Below are 23,910 nucleotides of genomic sequence, written 5' to 3'. Positions count from 1 at the left end.
CATCATGGATATGGATGAAGAAAGTGTATGCTGTTGTGAATTAGACAATGTAAAAGCAGTGAAATCTGAGAAATTTATGTGTATAACAAGAAATCGCTTGTTTACAAGGCTTATTTTAGACCGTGAAGTATTGACCATGACAAGGCATAACATGAGCTTAAAAACAAAGAACATGGCAAGGAAACGTTTACTGACAGCTTTAAATCCATCAAATAGAACTTGGCATTTTATTTGTTACAAACAGTTCACTTCGTGGGTAAATTCATGGACTGCGATTGGTAAAAAGAACAGAGTTGTCATACCATCATGTGTTCTCAACACCTTAAGGAACACATTTCCGGAACCCGATGGCACCTATGTGGGCTTCAAGCTGTAAATGAAAAAATGAAATTAAAACAGTAGAATTATGTAAGAGTTTCCTAAGCTTGCTTGTATGATATAGATAATGTATTATTTTGACATGAAGTACGGTACCTCATTTAGTGTTGCGAGTGAAATCGTGAGAAGTGCTTTTTGATCAGGTCGTCATTGGAAGGTCGAGGTATTGGAGCAATGTTTTTAGGCAGTGACAGATCCATTCTTCAGGTTAGGGTCTACTATAGTTAGTTTGCAAGAGATTTATTTTGTTCATTATTGCCTTCTTCCATCCGTCGCTTGATGCCCAGGCTCCTGCTGATTTTGAGTACTGAGTTTCGAATCCAGCTTTCAATTTATTGATGTTCCAATTATAGTCCAATGCAGCAATCACTGACCTGAGCTTTAAGCCTCTGTACGAGAAATGAACTCTTTTAGGAGCGTATTTCAAACGAAGGTTGTGATAACTTTCTAGGCTTCTGGTGTGAACGTAGTTTTTTATATGTTCCACATCTTTTAAAAAAGATTTGTCTAAAACTATTTTCTTCAAGGCTTCATATGAACTTAAATTTCCTTTAATCCACATTTTCTTTCTCTCTTCCTCCTCCGTTAATGTATCGTGCTCACAGGATTTCCATTCACCATTTTCTAACCACTTATGCTCATTTTTCACGTGGTGCAAAATTGACGTAAATTTATCGATTAACACAGAACTGTTTCCATTACATGTTTGTGCTGTCCACCATAAATGGTTATTTATACTGGCCTTCCACGCTTGAACTTCTGGATGATTTTTGCTGATGATGATGATGCTTGTTGTTTTAAGGGGCCTAACATCGAAGGTCATCGGCCCGGATGATTTTTACCGAGAGCTTTCATCTTTCTCATTAGACTATTTGATATGTGCGAAACATCAAATTCATGTTCAATATCAGGATACTGCGTTCTCAGTAAATACCTTACTTCTTTGTGTCTATCGGAAAGGAAGAGTTTTATATTACAATTTTCTTCCTGTACAATCTTCCTCATTGCGATTTCACATGCAGCCCTTTCAAGATCACCTTTCACCATCACTCTCTGAACAAGTTCCAAATGAGCTATGCGGCCTGTATTTATATCCATTAGTGAATACACTAAATATTTGGCTGAAAAGCCGGGAGAATCGTACTGGCCATCTCCGGCTAACCAAATGGGTTTGGCACTGCTTTTCAAACAATCGATAACATTAGTCCTTTCTTGATCCCAAGCACCCGGCCCCAGGGGCTCTGAACTTTGGAGCGTGGGTTGGCGACCACGGGGCCCTCAGCTGAGTCCTGGCATTGCTTCCACTTACTTGTGCCAGGCTCCTCACTTTCATCTATCCTATCCAACCTCCCTTGGTCAACTCTTGTTCTTTTCCGACCCCGACGGTATTACGTATGGAGGCCTAGGGAGTCTTTCATTTTCACACTCTTCGTGGCTCTTGTCTTCCTTTGGCCGATATCTTGATTTTTCGAAGTGTCGGATCCCTTCCATTTTTTCCCTCTGATTAGTGTTATATAGAGGATGGTTGCCTAGTTGTACTTCCTCTTAAAACAATAATCACCACCACCACCTCCCAAGCACCCTCCACTATCGGACCAGTTACTCTATGAATAATTCTATCATATACAGTTCGTGACATCATATGTAAGTTAATGGACTTGCAGAATGACCGAAAAGGTTCAAACAGAATGCCTGACAGCAATAATGCTGATGATATTAGGACATTTGCTTCCGGTAGCACACAGTAGCTCCCTTACCAGGAGAAAAGTGTTTCCTCTTGCAAAATCGTACCCAACTGCTAAACCTTCGAGGCGACTTACTTCGATTTGGAAACCTATGGAAATGTATTTCTTTCTCTCTACACTTTCGGTTTCTACTCGTTGTGTTGTTACAGCCGTACACACTACAGGAAGGCATTTCGACAAACAGTCACCACACTATTATAATAAACAACACTTCAAGTAAACAGAAGATTGGCTGAGCGCGTACTGTAGTAATCAACTGGATGACTCGCTCACCGCTTACAGCGTAGTGACGTCACAGCTACTCTTGTTTTCTTAGTTCACCGGCCTATGGAGCAGCGCACAGCAAAAGCAAATATATAGTTGAACACTGTCCGATACACTCTTTGATTCTGAGGCAACTTGATTTTTGTGTTGTGTTCTCCTTTAAGGTGACCTCAGAATCTATGTAACTACCACAGTCTCCTTACCAACTTCGTTCCATTCTACTTTCCTTAACATCTGTCTTAACACATTGAAGACTGAGCAGGTGAAGGTTGATTTTACACTGTGGACTGAGCATTTTAGTGCGTTTTTACATTTTTATACAAAAATAACTGATAACCTTACTTTCAGTCACGAACTTATTTTGTATTCAGAAACATTCAAGCTATGCATGCATACCTCGTTTTTCAAAATTGGAGCAGAACTACTAAATTTTATAATTACATTAAAAACCCTTTTTTTCCTAATTTTATTTTTAAAATTTTTACAATGCATATTAAAAACATGAAAAGCTACATAATTACACACACACCATGATACATTTATGAAACACAACATACATACTAATCATTGAGAAATGAAAAAATTACATTAATTGTGGAAACTGACTCTAGTTGTCAGCCGCGTGAGACCATGCGGCTATGAAGCTGCTTCGGTACTACCATCATAATAGAATTAGGTTCCGATGATGTGCTGCTACCTGGTATTTTTTTTAATGAACTACAAGCACTGTGGAATGTGTTTGAGCACTCTGCTAATGTTTGTAGAATGTTGAAGCGAATATCTAAGCACTAGAACTCAACACCATACAGCATACATTGCTCAACCTCCACGGAACATTACCATTGACATATGGCGCACGGCGCTCGTCTTCAAAAGTGTTAATCTAATATGTGGATAATACTATCCTGGTTCCCTTTCCTCCACGCACTTTCCTCATGTGCCTAACAATGGAGTCCCCCATTATCAGAACCTCAGCCCCACCTCCCTCAGCAGGTCCCTCTGCTCCTGGTCTACCTTACTTTCCCTGACAATAGCAGAACCTACTGTATTTCAACGTACAATCATCGCCACCGCGTAAACACCGCATTCTTTATTTTCAATACAAAAAACGGATTTTAAAATGTCATCGCATAATTGTCACACGTCCAAATTTTGTTCATTAAGCTGTTTAAAAGGTAGATGGAACTGCAAAGTAAATTGCACATAAATGCACAATTTAAATACATATATGGTTTATAGGCAGTTTAGCAACACAGGCTTGTTTGCGAGATGTTGTAAAATGAATGAATGAATTGATTAATTAATGAATGAATCAATTAATTAATAAATACCAGTAAATATACGATGCATGGCTTATCAGTAGTTTGACAACATGGTCGTGAGACAGTGTACAATTTATTCACCAGTGACAAATTATGAGGCTCATTTGAAATATGTGAGGCTGTAAGTTAACGCTTGTCGGCAACATCACCGGGAAATACCAGCACTGCACACACTTATTTTCTAGTACAGCTTTCAAAGCCTTGCAACCAGGGGTGCACTGGTATTGGAACAAGAAGACAAATGGCAACAAAATGAGTCACTGAGAATCTAATTCACAAAAAAGAAAGTTAATATTTGTACAGAATTAATGCATTATTTTTTCATAATATTGTCATTTAATCAGCCCCCTGTGGTCTTGGGGGCCACGTTCTTGTGGTCAGCTACGGTACATAATCAAAAGTTCCAGCCTCGGAAATTTATGAGTAGGTATACCCCTGCTTGCAACCCTTGTACTTCACCTCAAGTGGGCCTTCCCATGTTCTGGGGTTATGCAGGTTTTTCGTATTTCATGTTCACAGAAGTATCAACTGCTGTAGAATGTACAGATGCTGTGTTTGTTTGTGAGTGACATGATTACTGCAGACACATGTATGAGAATTTGTTTTATTTTGTTCTTGGAGTGTATGTAGAAATATTTTGTTTCTGAATACAATAATACTGAACAGTTACGGACAGTAGCAACACATTAACATGTGAAGTTATTTCTAATTACAGATAATTACAGAACTGCATTGTGTCGTATGAGATGATACAAACGAAGGCACGGGAGGTAACACGCATAAATAAATTCACATAAATAAATAAATGAACAACTGCAAAATAAATTGATGAAATTATAATTCTCTTTTATGAAAGTACAGAATTGGAGAAAATATGAAGTTTACTATAAGGGGAGTAAGATGATGCACACCAAAACTATGATGTTGCTCTAGCATATTTTAGCAAAAGCAATAAATATTTTGAAGGAGTGGATGTATAAGTCAGTAAGAACTCATTTAGAGTACAGTTCCAGTGGAGATCCTCACCAGGATTGCATAATATGAGAACTGGAAAAGATCCAAAGGACAGAAATGCTATTTTTTCTGGACGATTTCTGACAAACGAAGCAGAATTACAAAAAATTGTAACCTGTGAGCTGGGAATACTTGGGAGTAAGGAGACAAGCTGCTCAACTACGTGGTATGTTCTGAGCAGTTAATGGAGAAATGGCATGGAATGACATTATTGTAGACAAATAAGCTAGAGTGGAATTTTCATCAGAAGGATCCTCATATGAAGATAAAGTTGGAATTCAAGAGGACAAATAGGGGCAAATATTTGTTGATAGGAAGAATTATAAATTGGAATAATTTATCAATGGAGATGTTTGATAAATATCCAACTTCTATGAAATCATCTAAGTAAAGATTACATAAACAACTGATAGGAAACCAGCCATCTGTGCAACAACCCTAAATGCAGATCAGTGTTGACTGATTGGTTACTTGACTGATATACTTTTCCTTTCTGACTTCAGACCTCAATTATGATGGATGGACCAGATTATGTATAATAATGAGAGAGAAAGAGGTATGTTCAACTGTCAAGTGAAAAGGTCCACCTAGTCAACACTTTTTTAAATCATACATTTAATTATGTAGTATTTTTATGGAATAAATTATTAAATGTATGATATAAAAGAAGTGTTGAACAGGTGGACCTTTTCACTTGACAGCTGCCCTGATCTGGTTGCACCTCATAAGAGGAAATAAACATTGTTAAGTAAACAGAGCTTCTATGTAGTTGATCTCAAAAACAATTACTTTTTGAGAACTTCAGTCATCATAGCAATGGTGATGGGATATTCGATTAATTTTACTGATTCACAATGAAGTATTTATTTATTTTCCACCTAGTCGATACAATGATTGCCTAAGGCAATTTTTATTGGTCAAAAGTGGTACATGTTTCGTATATTATCAACATCTTCAGCCACATAACACAGTTTAGATGAAAAATATAAAATTGACAAAGTAATGCTTTAGAGGAAGTGTCCTTGAAATTAACATAAGATTGACAAGATTAAAACAAACAAATAACTCAAGAGAAAATATATAAATTATTTCTACAATAGAAAGCAGTCGTCAAGGAAACACTTGTACAATATTCCATAGAGAAATTGTCCTAATAAATATTCTTTTCTTAATAATCCATGAAAAAAGATCAATTTATAAATTAAAAATTATACATTTTATAAGTAATTATCGAAATGAAGAAATCCTGATATCACAGTGCGGCTCTTATTATTAATGTAGAAGAAAATATAACTAATTCCTAGTTGTCAAATCTTATTAAGCCTGCTTTCCTTTGGAACAGTAACTCCTGTCATTCTTTCACAGTTTTGCGCCGGGTGTAATATTGATGATGCGTTCTTCCTTGTTCTTGCACCTGAGGAGGAGGAGGAGGAGGAGCGGGGGATATAGGTGTGTCAAGAACTTCCTTGCTGTCACCTATAGCTTCAACTGAGGAGGAACAAGTTGTAGGGCTATCTGTAGGTGGAGAAATTCCAATTCTTTTTTCTTGATCCTTCTCAAGCATTTTCAAATATACTAGAATTTGATAATATAATGGATTCTTATATTCTACAGCCTCATTAAGGTTATCATTTTTCTTTACAAGTAGGCTGTAGAATATAAGAATCCATTATATTATCAAATTCTAGTATATTTGAAAATGCTTGAGAAGGATCAAGAAAAAAGAATTGGAATTTCTCCACCTACAGATAGCCCTACAACTTGTTCCTCCTCAGTTGAAGCTATAGGTGACAGCAAGGAAGTTCTTGACACACCTATATCCCCCGCTCCTCCTCCTCCCCCTCCTCAGGTGCAAGAACAAGAAAGAACGCATCATCAATATTACACCCGGCGCAAAACTGTGAAAGAATGACAGGAGTTACTGTTCCAAAGGAAAGCAGGCTTAATAAGATTTGACAACTAGGAATTAGTTATATTTTCTTCTACATTAATAATAAGAGCCGCACTGTGATATCAGGATTTCTTCATTTCGATAATTACTTATAAAATGTATAATTTTTAATTTATAAATTGATCTTTTTTCATGGATTATTAAGAAAAGAATATTTATTAGGACAATTTCTCTATGGAATATTGTACAAGTGTTTCCTTGACGACTGCTTTCTATTGTAGAAATAATTTATATATTTTCTCTTGAGTTATTTGTTTGTTTTAATCTTGTCAATCTTATGTTAATTTCAAGGACACTTCCTCTAAAGCATTACTTTGTCAATTTTATATTTTTCATCTAAACTGTGTTATGTGGCTGAAGATGTTGATAATATACGAAACATGTACCACTTTTGACCAATAAAAATTGCCTTAGGCAATCATTGTATCGACTAGGTGGAAAATAAATAAATACTTCATTGTGAATCTATTGAAGTGCGATACGGACCATGAAGCTGATTTTATGTAATAATTTTACTGAATCGATTCATTTGATTCTGTTCACGTTACTGAATTGATAGTGACCCGATTCACGGCACATCAGAGTCACCGATCCTATTGCATCTGAGTAGTGTGCACTGATAAGACAGCAACAACAACATTCAAAGCTTACAGCTGCCATCTGGTATTTCTTCTATGCACTGCTTTCCTATGCGTCATCTAGCTTTCAGATTCAGGTTTCTCCTGCCACCTCCCTTTCACGTCAAGTTTTGACAAAGCCTTTCACTCACAGTAACTACTCCTTTTAATAAGTATATAGAATTAGATGAAAAAAATATGTGTGCACACAATCATCTATGATCTGCATTTAGAGCTGTTGCACAGGTGGGAGATTCTCTATCAATTGTTTGCCTAGTCTTTTCTTAAATGATTTCAAAGAACATGGAAATTTCATTGTATTCTCGGTACGTACACAATACAAAACAAATACGTTAAAATATGCATGAAAAAATTGGTACTTGTGCAGTACTATACAACATGCTTATTCTATTAGAGTACAAAACTTACATAGTTAATAATAATAATATTAATAATAATAGACACAAATCAAATTTTCTGCAAAGACTTGTGATTTTTCATAGTTCTCAGAAAGTAACAACTCCACAAAATATAGAGAATTAGATGTAAAAAATTATGCGTTTACAATAAGTAAGTTACATATTAATATAAAACAAACGTTAAAAATGAAATGCATATAAAATTAGCACTCTGGTACATCAATACTTCCTTACCAAGTTACAGTATAAAAATTATGTAGCGATTAATATTAACAATAATAATGACATAACTCAAATTATTACACACTAACTTATGGTTTTCCACAGTCACAACTCTAATAAATATATATGTATATAGAATTAGATTTAAATTAACCTGTGTTCACAATAAGTACCCTACAATATAAATCAAATAAGTTGCTTTACACCGCACCGACACAGATAGGTCTTAAAGCAACAACGGGATAGGAAAGGGATAGGAGAGGGAAGGAAGCAGCTGCTGCCTTAATTAAGGTACAGCACCAGCATTTGCCTGGTGTAAAAATGGGATACCATGGAAAACCCTCTTAACGGCTGCCAACGGCAAGATTCAAACCCACCATCCCTCAAATGCAAGCTCATAGCTATGCAACTCCAGCCGCATTGCCAACTCACTCGGTCATCTTTGAAAATGTGTCTTTTTTTATCAGCAGAGGATTTTTTAAATTGTAATATTTTGTACAGGCTGCCCGAAATGTACAGTAGCCCCCTGGTTTTCTGATTCAACATCTTTTTTATTTTAGCTACTGCGTCGGTCGGCTCACTCATTGTCTACATACACCAGTGATCTCATGATTCGATTATTGAAGTCTTGTGACATATGAACTGAGAGAATACTGAGCGGTTCTTTCCATTATATAATAAAACAGACAATCTCGAGTGGTCTTGAACATGAATCAAAGTCATAGGGTAGGCTACAGAATTGAGTTGAATTAAGTGTCGAATGTCAACTAAGATTCATTAAACTAACAAGGAGAATAACTTTAGCCTACCTATTTATTAGCTAGGTACTATGGAACTATGTTTTGACTAGCTTTTTAACACTGAAAATAAATCCATATAATATTTAAACCTTCCTGTAAGAAGAGGACAGTGAATGCAAGTGGGTATTATTTTTAAATGAGCTAAGAGCGGGAGTCTAATGATTGCGTACGATTCTTTCAATGTGCCATGGCTCTGTATGTCTCGCTGCAGCGAAAGTTCGGCTCCCTGCCAATGTCCAGTGTGCCGATCATGAGCCGCGTGTGTGTTGCGTCTTACTGATCCGTGTATGCATACGATTCTTTCAGTGTGCCACGGCTCTTTATGTCTCGGTGCAGCGGAAGTTCAGCTTACCGCCAATGTCCAGTATTAGTAAAACACTTTCAAGATTAAAATTATTGTGTCCACCTTTTCAATACAAATATATATTTTTAGTGATTAAATTCTACATGAATTAAAAACACCAGTTAGGGACATGTTTCGTCCTAGTTATGGGCATCTTCAGCCTAATACTAAATCTTAAGGTCAAGAATTAAAACTATAAACATCGGAACTTAATAGTAAACTTAACTTAATACTAAATACAATGGTCTTATGCTTTTTACATAGTTTACAATATGTACAGTATGTACAATATGTACATTAACTTTACCAGAATTTATGAACAATGAATTCATTTATTTTATAATGACTAGACATCCAAATTGTAGATTGGATTGATCACAGCGTGAAATGGGTTTCTCAAATTGTACTGACTAGAGATTTATCACAGCGTGAATTGGGGTTTCTTCGATTGTTATGGTTGCCCGAGTCGCAAGTATTGTTACAAAACCAGAACCTTGGTTCAAGTCGTTATTAGGGTATGAATCTATTTGAATATTCCTTTAGAAAGAAGCATGGCTATGTATTAAGGTATGTCATTCTTGTTGATTAACTTCCCATTGGTGCATTGTTCAACCTTGGGAGGAATATGAGTTGTAACTGGATAAGAGAAAAAAACAGGGAATTAGAATGATGAAAGTGGAATCCAATATGATAATGATTGCAGAGTGAGTGTTTATCACGTGAACTTGCTTGTCTTGTCGACTTAGCTGGGACCAATTGTTCCGATTGTGTCTGAACGACTAAGCTTGCTACTCCTAGTGTGGTATTGATGCTGTAACGGAGGGGTGGAGCGTGGAGGGGAAGGGGGAGTGAGTTTCAAATCGTGCGTCCGTGTTGTTGCTTGAGCGGTGTTACTCGAATTGGGTTGGGCGGGCTTGGCATTAGGCGTGGCTATTGGAGCGCATGCGTTCTGCAATTTAAACATACTGGGAACTTTATTCTGATTTACAGCCTGGATTAACCTCAGAGTTATCTCATAACGGATTTTTGTTATCAATGACATCGTTAAGATTATTTTTTTTTTAATAAGTTCGTTCCAAATAAATGTTCTCTGTTTCATTCAATAATTTCCCTTTGCCTAGGCTTTTAACGATCATCAAATCATTCTCTATTGAGGTGAACTTAAGGCCTGTTTCAGTCATATGCTGGCTCATGGCCGAATACTTGTTATGCTTGGAAGCATTGTAAGGTTCCAAATACCTTGTGTAAAAGCTCCTCCCTGTTTGTCCGAAATATGTGAACTCACATTGGGCACATTTTAACCTATAAACACCAGATCCTCAGTAAATGTTGTTATTTTTATTGACTCTATTGTGGATGAGGAATATGTTCTGATTATTATTTATTTTCTTGAAGGCTATGTTGACGCTGTGTTTTAAAAAAAATATTAGTGATATGATGGATAACCAGGCTATTATACGTAAATGTGGAGTAGCTCTTGATCTTTGATTTCTCAGGGACTAGGTTGGAAGATAGCCTAATTTTGATCTTATTAATTAACCGATTGATTACATTTACCTCGAAGCCATTGAACCGAGCTAACTGTCTTATGTAATTCAGCTCTGTTTCCAAACTTTTTGGCCAAAGAGGAATTTTTAGTGCCCTATATATTAGACTATGATAGGCAGCTAGTTTTTGGGTCTTAGGATGTAAGGACGAATCTTTAATAGTTATGGGTGAATGAGTAGGTTTCCTAAAAATTTGAAATTCAAAAGTGTTATTCAAGTGTGTAATTGTTAAACCTAAAAAATTTAAAGAATTATTGACCTGATCTTCTTTGGTGAATTTGACGTTAGGATCTATTTCGTTCTGTGAAACTAATATATTGTGACTCTCAGTAATGTCCTTATTGATGATCACAAAAGTATTGTCAACAAATCTTAGCCACAAACTAATGCCCTTTATTTGTGTAATTTATGTTCTATATGGTCCATGTAAATATCTACTAGAATGCCAGATAGAGGGTCTCCCATAGCTAGGCCTTTCTGCTGATAATATTTACAATTAAAGGAGAAGTGATTATTGTTTAGAACGAAATTCAAAATCTTCATGAATTCTTCAATTTCCATTTTACTAACGCCGCTGTGTTTATTGATGTTGTCATGGATAATTTTAATGGTTTCCTTAGTAGGATTGCTTGGAAAAATGTTTGTGACATCGAAAGAACATAAAATATGGTTGGGTTGCAGTTCAAATTTCTTCAATATTTTGCAGAAATTAATTGAAATTTTTTAAAGGGGATTTTTTTTTTTTTGCTAGTTGCTTTACGTCGCACCGACAGAGATAGGTCTTATGGCAACGATGGGACAGGAAAGGGCTAGGAGTGAAAAGGAAGCGGCCGTGGCCTTAATTAAGGTACTACTCCAGAATACTGGATACTGGCCGCACTTAAGCGACTGCAGCTATCTAACTCGGTAGGGGATTTATTGTTGAAAACATAATATTTTCTTAAAAACCTATGAATGAATTTTGATACTTTAACGGTGGGGCTATTCCTACAATTTATAATGGGACACATTGGGGTGTCCTTCTTATGAATCTTAGGTAAAGCTCTGGCCGTAGGGATGCTGGGGTTCATGTTGAAAAGTCTTAGTTGTTCTTGTTCGTTGAAAAGAAAATTAGAACTTTTTACTAAAGTTTTTAAATTTTGCTGAATTCTTACAGTGGGATTTGTTAACTATAGTATAACTTGTATCATTAAAAAATTCTTCTGGTTTTTGAGTGTAAAACTGTTTGTCTAGTAGGAATGTGGAACCTCCTTTATCGACTTAGCTGGGACCAAGACAAGTAAGTTAACGTGATAAACACGCACCCTGCAATTATTATCATATTGGATTCCACTTTCATCATTCTAATTCCCCGTTTTTTTCCTCTTATCCAGTTACAACTCATATTCCTCCCAAGGTTGAACAATGCACCAATGGGAAGTTAATTAACAAGAATGACGTACCTTAATACATAACCATGCTTCTTTCTAAAGGAATATTCAAATAGATTCATACCCTAATAACGACTTCAACCAAGGTTCCGGTTTTGTAACAATACTTACAACTCAGGCGACCATAACAATTGAAGAAACCCCAACTCACGCTGTGATAAATCTCTAGTCAATACAATTTTAGAAACCCATTTCACGCTGTGATCAATCCATCTACAATTTGGATGTCTAGTCATTATAAAATAAATTAATTCATTGTTCGTAAATTCTGATAAAGTTAATGTACATATTGTACATACTATACATATTGTAAACTATGTAAAAAGCAAAAGACCATTGTACTTAGTATTAAGTTTACTATTAAGGTCCGATGTTTATAGTTTTAATTCTTGACCTTAAGATTTAGTATTAGGCTGAAGATGCCCATAACTAGGGCAACACATGTCCCTAACTGGTGTTTTTAATTCATGTAGAATTTAATCACTAAAAATAAATATTTGTATTGAAAAGGTGGACACAATAATTTTTATCTTGAAAGTGTTTTACTTACTGTATCTTCAATACGGATCAAAATGAGATTAGTTACTTGTAATGTCCAGTATGCCGATAATGAACTGTGTGTGTGTTATGTCTCACTGACCACTCAGCACTGTCTGCTGCAAGTCAGCTGAATCATGTGCCGTGAGCTCGCCGTCCCTGTGAGTTACTTCACTCGGACATTTTTGAATGAATCGATACACTGCTTCGAATCATACACTCAGTAGCCAACACTACATAGCAACACCTTAGCAGACTATTAAACAAAATAAGTATTCATATAAGTGGTCGCCATATACTGTATCATAGCACAGAAACATGTTTCATTTTAAATATTAAATAAATATGAGAAAAATTGACTCAATATTATATTTACTTTTAAAACAACCTCAAGTATAATTTAAAGCTTTTACTATAACATACTGTATACACCACATACACAAAGAACTCATATGAAACACTAGGTTTGTTCGTGTAGCTTTTTCTGTTTTCTTTTCACATAAATAACTAGTAAATCAGTGAATCCTGTAATATTTTAATATTTCAATGCTGGAGAATAAATGTTCAGTACAGAAATTTTGTAATATGCTATACAAACATAAACATGCCATACCGTACAATGAAAACAAAAAATTATAAGACTCACCTATACCTTGCTCAACATCAAATCTTCGTTGGCTGGTGTTATATGAAGAAAAAGGATTTCCACTCAAAATGGGAAACACAATACTAGCACGAGATGACGAAGGAGGATGTGATGGTGCCAAGGATCTCCTATGTCGCCGATGGTTACTCTGTGCAGGCTGTTGGGCTGATGGTGGTGATGGGGAGTTGAACAAACTCTCCACACCACCCACAACAATTCCAGGAGTGGGCAGTGGAGTCTGATCAGCAGCTAGTGGAGCAACCAGAAGGTCATCTGGCTTTAAACTTGATCCTAAAATATGATTATAATGAAAGTTTTAAAAACATACTTGAAGGAACAAACATCTGCCTTCTACAATCTGTTCATTATATTGCAGTTTATTAATTCACACAATTTCCCTAAATATTTCATGAGGATAACTAAAAAGTGTGCCTACTAATGATATAACAGAATACCGGTGTTCAATGCTGTCTAATTACAACTAGAAATAAGACTAGCTATCAAGCATGGCACAGCTACCACAAACTGCTTCTATCCAACAACTTAACAAACACAGCAAGAAGGTAAATGGTTTGAGAAGCCATCAGCAGATTGCACCATATTGATTGATAGACCATAACATCCACTGCTGTTAAAGAAGCTGCCCTGGAAGTAGTAGCAGCAGCAGCAGCAGTACAAAATGTAACTGTGTGGTTACTGATCAATCATAATAGCACAAAATCAATTACAGTAATTTTCAGTAGAGAATGGCTTAGAATGTAAAAAATACATTTAGATGGTCTGCTGCTGTGGAAGGAAATTACTGACTCATAATCTGTCAAAATTGCTACTTTCAACATTTTACAATTCAATTCTCTGAAGCTAGGGCTTTCATGAAGATGAACTACAATATAAGACTCCATAAAAATCTTATCATGAAAGAGAGGCACATAGAGTAAGCATCTGAGTTTTATGAAGTTAACTGTTACTTAAGCAAAAATGAATATGTTTATGGTACAACAAACATGCAAAACAGATATAACATGCATTTAATGTACAACTTCTATGTACAGAGACTAAGGACATAATACAGAATGAAGAGCATTACCTTGATACTACTTTTACACAATGAAACTACAACAAATATAAGAAAGAGTGCATATTGAGCAGCTTGAAATATACATGCAAATTGGAGAAAAAAGATACACCTTTACAAAGAACTTAACAGAGAAAACAAGAGCTAGAAACACAAGGGTTACTTAATAACAAAAATAATTTTAACACAAATCAAAATCTGAATGGGCTGTATATAACCGATAATATTATGTCATTAATGCTGGACAACTGAACTAACAAGAGGTAAACATGGTGCTACAATATAATTCCTAGAAGAAATGCTTCAGACTGTCCTTATTACAGTACAGGTCCTTATCTTATGTTTCAGCTAGCAAGCGTAGCATCCTTTGAGAGAGATGTACTAAAAGTAATACAAGTCTGTATAATATTTATAGTCAAGAAAGAGAAATAGAAATTTAGAGCAGCATATTAAGATCAAAATGTAAAATAAGAAGGGAAACTGCACGAGATAATTTTTAAATGAAGAAGTATTCTTCACCGTCTGAGCCTCAGATCTTGAAAGATGAAATGAAATAGCAACAGCTCAAGGTTGTGATGGATCGTTTTACATAAGAATGCTTTGAATCATGGTGTTCTAGTATGATGCAGGAACAAAATATCAGAGAATCAAAAATTATCACTACAGCTGAAAATACCCCATGGGCCCATGGCATACTTAAGAGGTCAAGATGGTGCTTGTATGGTATCTTTTCCATCACAAAGGAATAGCCCGTGATAAATTTATTTAACCATTTAAAAACAGTTCAACAATAATGTGGTACAAAAGTCAAAGAATTACATTAAAAGAAAAAGACCTTGTGTTCGTAGCTTCCTAGTTGAGAGAAAGATTACTGAATTAGATCACCACCCTATTCATCTTAGTTTCTCATGACATCTAGTTCTTCCCATAAATAAAAATTGCTATAAAACAATACAGCATTTCAAGATGCTAAGGAACTCTAGCAACAAATCTCCTGGATGACAACAGTGATTGCTGAAAAGAGGATTATATCAATGGCAACAGTAGCCACTATTATACAGTAATGATTAGATTCGAGGAATTAACTTGTTGCACCTTGTAACTTCCTCTTTATAAGAGATACCGGTTAATTGAGTACTCACCTGGCTTGTCATGAGGTTTAAGCCCTTTGTGAGAGACCCCCTCCGAGTTGAGGAGCATGGCACACTCATCTGTCACTTCACAATCCTCACCAGAACCCTCACCCTCGCCATCTGTCAGCACATTCTCCTGCAAGAACCAGCCCACCAGCCACCCAGTGAGAGAAGAGTGCAACAGACCCACAACCCAAGGAATAAAATTCAGAGATCTTGCAGCAAATTTTTCAAAGCACAGATGATCACTCGGACAGCGATCAAGTTTTAAAAAGTTCCCATAACTTAGTCACAACAAATGACAACAAACATTTCTTTCATCCTCAAATTTCATCTATGTACTAGAGTCCAGGAAGTACAGAACCATAATCTCTACATCCTCCACTGGTCATTAGATCATAAAAGGGGCTTTATCTCATCTCATTAATACCTTAGTAATATTCTGTACCAGTGTGATACAAAATTTTTTAACAACACCTAAACAGTATTTTCAAAATTAAGCTATATTGTAGTCTGGAATGAATCAGATCCATGTTGCTTCAATCAGGTGATTCCAGCAGACTTTTCATTAAATTAATTCTTCATTGTTCCTGTAGCTTTTTTAAATTATTGAAATCCAATTATAAACAACTTTTTTAAGTAACATTTTTTGTTATTGTTATTTTAAGTAAGGGGCTTCAGGTATCATGGTCAACAACCATGTACACTTCAAACATGTGAAGCCAGTCTTAGAACCTGTGTGTTTCTGGTACTGAATTTATGTGTCACATTCGAGTACTTTTGCCAACAGAAACTTTGTTCCATCACGAACATCAAGTAGCATGACTACATCTTCAATCTCATAGTTCTTGAGGAAGCTTATCTTAACAGTGTGGAAGCCATTATTATTGGTCGCTGACTTAGACAGGGCATGTACGCTGATTGAGTAATACTAAATTTTCTCGGCAGATATTTTATTGTAAACTTGGCTCTGGTACAAGACCCTAAGTTACCCCTTTGAGCAGTTATGAAGACCAGCTTAAACCATACAGCTGACAAATACAACCTCTAAAACCTAGGATGCACTTGCTGAGGATTGCTTACTTTTGCATCAAACCGCCTCTGCTGGTGTTGAATTCTTTGAACAAGAATGCCACAGACACAAAGAGAGAAAATGCCAACCATGTAAGCTTTGTCAAACCCAATCATATCCTCTTCCTCATCCATTATGTATACAGTAATTTGTGTGGAAGCTATAGTTTTATGCAAAAACTGGACGGTTTAGTCACTAGTTTGTGAATTAGATTGAAAGGGAAAAAAAATTGTTCAGGGAATCCACAAATCCACTGAGAAAGTGACAGAATCTAGTTTTGAACAAAAATACATTTTATTACCGTGTGGTTCAATATTATCAATATTCAATAATATCGTCCAATAATTTGTTGCTGGACTGTATATTCCAGACACAAGTAAGAGCTATCACTGACACTAATATGTATTTGTAATTACAATAATTAGAACTATGATTTGGAAAGAAAACAGTCATAGCCTATCTATCAGATGCCATACTATTTTCCTGGACAGAAGGGGGATATCACTGGAAACTATATCTGGGATAGCTGAAAATATATTAACCAATTGCTCTTTTTAGTTATTTTCCAATGCCAAATTTTCCGTTTCAGACCCTAAAATGGTTCTTAAATTCACGGTAAGGCACAAAATCGAACCTGGTCTATTTTTTAAATCATCCTCCTTCAAGAAATTATCTTCCCATGAGTTTTATCTTCAAAGTTCCATAGTTAATACAGTAACAAAAAATATTAAAAAAATAAAACAATCAAATTTTTAAAAGTGTGGCACTGAAAACAGAGTTGTTGAGTTACCACATAAGTCTGTAAAGAAATAAAGGAAATTTTCAAATTTTAAAATGCATTATTTTGATAAGGCTAATGCACTGAATTATTATGAAGCATGTGGAAAAGTTCTAACTTAAAACAATCCAATAAACTGACAGTCACAGATATCACAGACTATAAAAGACAGTACAAACCACAAGGTTGTGAACTGAATGGTTCTGCAAATTCCAGATCTTGCCTAATTTTGAACAATGTACATACAGAGTACTATCTACAGATACCAGGTTCTGTAGGAGTTCTTTAACATGTTGGAAATCTATGACATTGAGCTCTCATCTAAATGCTCTCAAATGTCATTGACATCAGCCAAGATCAAGCAAAAAAATATGTGAATGCAATACCTACTATAAAATAGTGGTAACCTTTCTTTCTTTCTTTCTTTCTTTCTTTCTTTCTTTCTTTCTTTCTTTCTTTCTTTTTCTTTCTTTCTTTCTTTTTCTTTCTTTCTTTGAGGGATAGGTTTCATTTCAGAAATAACTAGTGGTGTAATTATAGACATATAGTCCATGACAAAGACAAAGGGAAACAAAAGTCATAAAATTGACAAGGATTAACATTTAAGCATTTAAAAAAAAAATACTGTCTCTATTTTTCTTAAAACACTTGCTTGTCATCTGACACTTTGATAAACTGTTCACTGAAGTAAGTGTGTGTGATTTATTAACATTAACAAAATATTACAATCAAACGTAACCTTGCAGTTTCATGCGATTGATGATTTCATGACCATAGCTATGGCACCTCAAATCTTACACGGAATGCAACCCACAGAGATATGATTCATTTCAAAAATCCCACATGTGGTTCAAATCCCAGCCATCTATTTTGAGAAGACCGTGACAATACCACTCAGTTATCACAACCTCATAAGAAATAATGCACTTGTTGAGTTATGAAGTGTTAGTTCAGAGTATAATTCCCACAATACCTCCACATACGTACACAGTAGAGTAAAGGGTATTTATGTATGATAGTTATGTAAAAACAAAGTCTTGCAGGGAAGTCGTTAAGACTATTTATAACACAATTTCCAGGTGTGCACCCTCCACATAGAGATGATATGTACACATTTATAAACAAAGAGAAACAGGTTCTTTACTCGAAAAGAAGCAAAGGGTAAAAAAGAAAGTGTACTTAATGAATAATAATAATAATAATAATAATAATAATAATTTATTTATTTATTTATTTATTCATTTATTTATTTACACCCACATTGGAGCACTTAAATCAAACCCAAATACATTTATGTTAACAAAGAATTAACTGAAGATTTAGCTTGCATCATCTTCTTCCTTTCCCAAAACCTCTTCATTCTGGCTGACCTGGCTGCCCTTTCTTCATCATATATGACATACTGTTTGTGTTGTACAGTTTTTAATCACAATCTTGTTTGTTCTTGAGAATCCTTTTTTCTTCTCTATTTTCAATTTGCATCATTGTAATATTCAGCTCTTCTAAATCATTCTGAACTTGTTTAAATTATTTTTTGTTTTACTTTTCCAAAAGTAATTAAATAGTTGTTTTATTATCCTATTATCATTTAATCTAGAAAGATGACAGAAAAAGGCAATTCTTCTTTTTCTCATTGCTTCTATTATAGATTCACTTTCCCTATAAACCACTGCATTAGGCAATAATCTCCATTGTCCATCCACCTGATGTTTTTTATTAATGATTGTTCTGAGTATCCTTCCGTCAACCTTTTGCAGTGTATCAGTTGTTGCTTTGGTGTTCAATTTAAATAGTGTTTCACAAGCGTAAGTCGCTTCAGGTTTAATGACGGAACAGTAATGTTGAAGTTTAGCATTTATTGAAAGAGATTTTTTCTTGTACGTTGGCCATGTAATTCGTAGTGCTTTTTTTTTAACTTAAATGTTCTGCTTTCTATTGATGATTTTTCATTAGAGTTCCAAGTTATAATTTCACTAAGATATTTAAACTTATTCACAATTTTAATTTGTTTGTTATTGGCTAATGGTTGGTGCTGTAACAGGGAAGGTTGGCATTGTTGTTTGAGTCATCAGTCCATAGACTGGTTTGATGCAGCTCTCCATGCCACCCTATCCTGTGCTAACCTTTTCATTTCTACATAACTATTGCATCCTACATCTGCTCTAATCTGCTTGTCATATTCATACCTTGGTTTACCCCTACCGTTCTTACCACCTACACTTCCTTCAAAAACCAACTGAACAAGTCCTTGGGTGTCTTGAGATGTGTCCTATCATTCTATCTCTTCTTCTCGTCAAATTTAGCCAAATCGATCTCCTCTCACCAATTCGATTCAGTATCTCTTCATTCGTGAATCGATCTACCCATCTTACCTTCAGCATTCTTCTGTAACACCACATTTCAAAAGCTTCTATTCTCTTTCTTTCTGAGCTAGTTATCATCCATGTTTCACTTCCATACAATGCCACGCTCCACACGAAAGTCTTCAAAAGCATCTAATTCCTATATCAATGTTTGAAGTGAGAAAATTTATTTTCTTAAAGCTCTTCCTTGCTTGTGCTAGTCTGCATTTTATGTCCTTCTGCCATCGTTAGTTATTTTCTACCCAAGTAACAATATTCATCTACTTCCTTTAAGACTTCATTTCCTAATCTAATATTTCCTACATCACCTGCCTTCGTTCGACTGCACTCCATTACTTTTGTTTTGGACTTATTTATTTTCATCTTGTACTCCTTACCCAAGACTTCATCCATACCATTCAGCAACTTCGAGATCTTCTGCAGTCTCAGATAAAATAACAATATCATCAGCAAATCTCACGGTTTTGATTTCCTCTCCTTGGACTGTGATTCCCTTTCCAAATTTCTCTTTGATTTCCTTTACTGCCTGTTCTATATAAACATTGAAAAGGAGAGGGGACAGACTGCAGCCTTGCCTCACTCCTTTCTGGATTGCTGCTTCTTTTTCAAAGCCCTCTATTCTTATCACTGCAGACTGATTTTTATACAGATTGTAGATAATTCTTCATTCTCTGTATCTGATCCCTATCATCTTCAGAATCATAAATAGCTTGGTCCAATCAACATTATTGAATGCCTTTTCTAGATCTACGAATGCCATGTATGTGGGCTTGTCCTTCTTGATTTGATCCTCTAAGATCAGACGTAAAGTCAGGATTGCTTCACGTGTTCCTACATTTCATATGAAGCCAAATTGATCTTCTTCCAACTCAGCTTCAACTTGTTTTTCCATTCTTCTGTAAATAATACGTGTTAAAATTTTGCAGGCATGACATACTAAACTAATGGTGCGGTAGTTTTCACACCTGTCAGCACCGGCTTTCTTGGGAATAGGTATAACAACATTCTGCCGAAAATCGGATGGGACTTCTCTTGTCTCATACATCTTGCACACTAAATGAAATAACCTTGCCATGCTGGTTTCTCCTAAGGCAGTCAGTAATTCAGAGGGAATGTCATCAATTCCAGGTGCCTTGTTCCTATTTAGGTCACTCACAGCTCTGTCAAACTCTGACCTCAAAATTGGGTCTCCCATTTCATCAGCATCAACAGCCTCTTCATGTTGCAGAACCAAATTATCTACATCTTTACCTTGATACAACTGTTGGATATGCTCCTGCCATCTTTCTGCTTTGTCTTCTTTCCCTAGAAGTGGCTTTCCATCTGAGCTCTTAATATTCATACACCTAGATTTCCTTTCTCCAAAGGTTTCCTTGATTTTCCTGTATGCAGCATCTACCTTTCCCAGGACCATTAAGCCTTCGACATCCTTGCAATTCTCCTTCAGCCATTCTTCCTTAGCTACCTTGCACTTTCTATCCACTTGATTCTTTAATCGCCTGTATTCTTTTCTGCCCTCTTCATTTCTAGCATTCTTGTATTTTTGTCGTTCATCAATAAGGTCTAGTATCTCCTGAGTTATCCACTCATTCTTAGTTGATCTTTTCTTCCTTCCTAATATTACTTCAGCAGCCCTACTGACTGCATTTTTCATGACTCTCCACTCTTCCTCTATAGTGTTTCCTTCAGCCTTTTCATTTAGTCCTTGTGCAACATGTTCCTTGAAACAATCCCTCACACTCTTTTCTTTCAACTTGTCTAGATCCCATCTTTTTGCATTCTTTCCTTTCTTCAATTTCTTCAACCTCATATGTCATTTCATGACCAACAAGTTGTGGTCAGAGTCCACGTCTGCTCCTGGGAAAGTTTTGCAATCCAACACCTGGTTTCTGAATCTCTGCCTAATCATAATGAAGTCTATTTGATACCTTCCAGTGTCTCCAGGTCTCGTCCACGTATACAGCCGTCATTTGTGGAGTTTGAACCAAGTATTGGCAAGGACTAAATTATGATCAGTGCAGAATTCAACCAGCCAACTTCCTCTTTCGTTCCTTTGTCCCAGTCCAAATTCTCCTATTGTACTACCTTCTCTTCCTTGGCCTACCACTGCATTCCAGTCTCCCATCGCAATTAGATTCTCGTCACCTTTTACATATTGTATTAAAAATCTTCTATCTCTTCATATATTCTTTCGATTTCTTCATCAACCGCTGAACTAGTAGGCATATAGACCTGCACTATTGTGGTGGGCATTGGTTTGGTGTCTATCTTGACGACAATAATTCTTTCACTATGTTGGTCGTAGTAGCTTACCCGCTGCCCTATTTTCTTATTCATTATTAAACCAACTCCTGCATTTCCCCTGTTTGATTTTGTGTTGATAATTCGGTAGTCTCCTGACCAAAAATCTTGTTCTTCCTGCCAACGTACTTCACTTATACCAACTACATCTAACTTTAGCCTATCCATCTCCCTTTTCAGATTCTCTAACCTACCACAACGATTCAAACTTCTAACATTCCACGCTCCGACTCGCAGAATGTCAGTATCCATCTTCCTGATGATCGCCCCCTCTCGTGTAGTCCCCACCCGGAGATCCGAATGGGGGACTAGCTTACCTCCAGAATATTTTACCCGAGAGGAAGCCATCATCAGTACATCATTCATACAGAGAGAGCTGCATGTCCTCGGGAGGTAGTTACGGCTGTAGTTTCCCGCTGCCTTCAGCCGTGTAGCATTATTTCTGTTTTTTCATACGAAATTTGCAATCCAACTTTTCTTGCTATGTTATCAAGTTCTTCTATTTGCAATTTAGCTTCTTCCATATCGTTAGCAAGTAGTGCAAGATCATCAGCAAATGCTAAACAATTGAGCCTTATTTTTCTGCCAATCTTGATGTTAGGTTGACACATCTTATTCCATTCCCGCATGATATTTTCCAACACACAATTAAACAATAATGGTGAGAATCCATCTCCCTGCCGAAGTCCAGTATTAATTTCAAATGGCTTTGAGAATTCATTTCTAAATCTGACTTTAGATTTAGTGTTTTTAAGGGTAATTCCAATAAGGCGAATAAGTTTTGTTTTTGTTTTTTTGCTAGTTGCTTTACGTCGCACCGACACAGATAGGTCTTATGGCGACGATGGAACAGGGAAGGGCTAGGAGTGGGAAGGAAGCGGCCGTGGCCTTAATTAAGGTACAGCCCCAACATTTGCCTGGTGTGAAAATGGGAAACCACGGAAAACCATTTTCAGGGCTGCCGACAGTGGGATTCGAACCTACTATCTCTCGAATACTGGACACTGGCCGCACTTCGAATAAGTTTTGGATGTAAACCAAATTCTTTTAGGGTATTCAATGACGACTCATGATGGATACTATCATATGCCTTTTTAAAATCAACAAAAGTGATAACTTTTTGTTTCTAACCCTATGATGCTTCATAATCCACTTTAAACTGATAATTTGATCTGGACAACAACTCCCTGGATGAAAGACTCCTTGGTATTCTCCAAGTTCACAGTCAAGTTGTTCTTGAATTCTCATGTATAATTACTTTGAAAAATTTTTGTAAGTGATATCCAGCAATGATATCCCCCGATAATTGTTGGGAACTGATCAATCACCTTTTTTATGTGAAGGGTGTATTATCGCCATATTCCACTCTTCGGGCATTTTTTCAGTATTCCAAATGTCTATGAGGTATTTATGTACATTCTGAATGGTTTGTGTATTAGCATTCTTCCATATTTCTGCAGTTAGTTGATTCTCCCCTGAAGCTTTGTAATTTTTAAGTGAATCGATGGCTTTCAACACTTCATTGTAATCTGGTGGTATAACCTTTTCTAATGGTGTTTCATTTTTTTGAATGAAGGTCATACTCTAGGTACTGTGTTGGTTCTTTGCTATTAAGTAATTCTTGAAAGTATTGAGCGAATAATAATAATAATAATAAGTCAAAAAATTTAAGAAATGAGATTTCCACTCCCGGAGGTGCACATGGCCCTAAGGTTCACTCAGCCTATACCAAAAATGAGTACCAGGTTAATTCATGGGGAAAATGATGGCCGGGCATAGAGCTAACCAATCTACCCCACCACGTGCCAAGGCTACGGATAGTGGAAGCCTTTACCTTCCACCCCTTCAACAGCCTTCATGGTCTGTACACAGATGACTTTGCTTTGCTTTCTAGAAGCAATGTAAATGTTTTGAACTCTTGTTTGGTTCTTCAAGACAATAATGGTTAGCAGT

General features: G+C 36.1%; 1 protein-coding gene across 1 annotated transcript in view; it reads right to left on the bottom strand.

Moving 5' to 3' along the window:
- Positions 1–23,910, bottom strand: part of tweek (transmembrane protein KIAA1109 homolog tweek) — an 843,591-nt gene that overhangs the window by 396,243 nt on the left and 423,438 nt on the right. The window contains 2 exon segments of the mRNA XM_068226772.1: positions 13,236–13,562; positions 15,453–15,579. Coding sequence (XP_068082873.1) covers positions 13,236–13,562; positions 15,453–15,579 — 454 coding nt within the window.

This window comes from Anabrus simplex, chromosome 1, assembly GCF_040414725.1.
Source record: "Anabrus simplex isolate iqAnaSimp1 chromosome 1, ASM4041472v1, whole genome shotgun sequence".
Classification (NCBI taxonomy): Eukaryota; Metazoa; Arthropoda; class Insecta; order Orthoptera; family Tettigoniidae; genus Anabrus; species Anabrus simplex.
The sequence above is the reverse complement of the archived record's forward strand: the minus strand, read 5'-3'. Positions and strand labels throughout refer to the sequence as shown.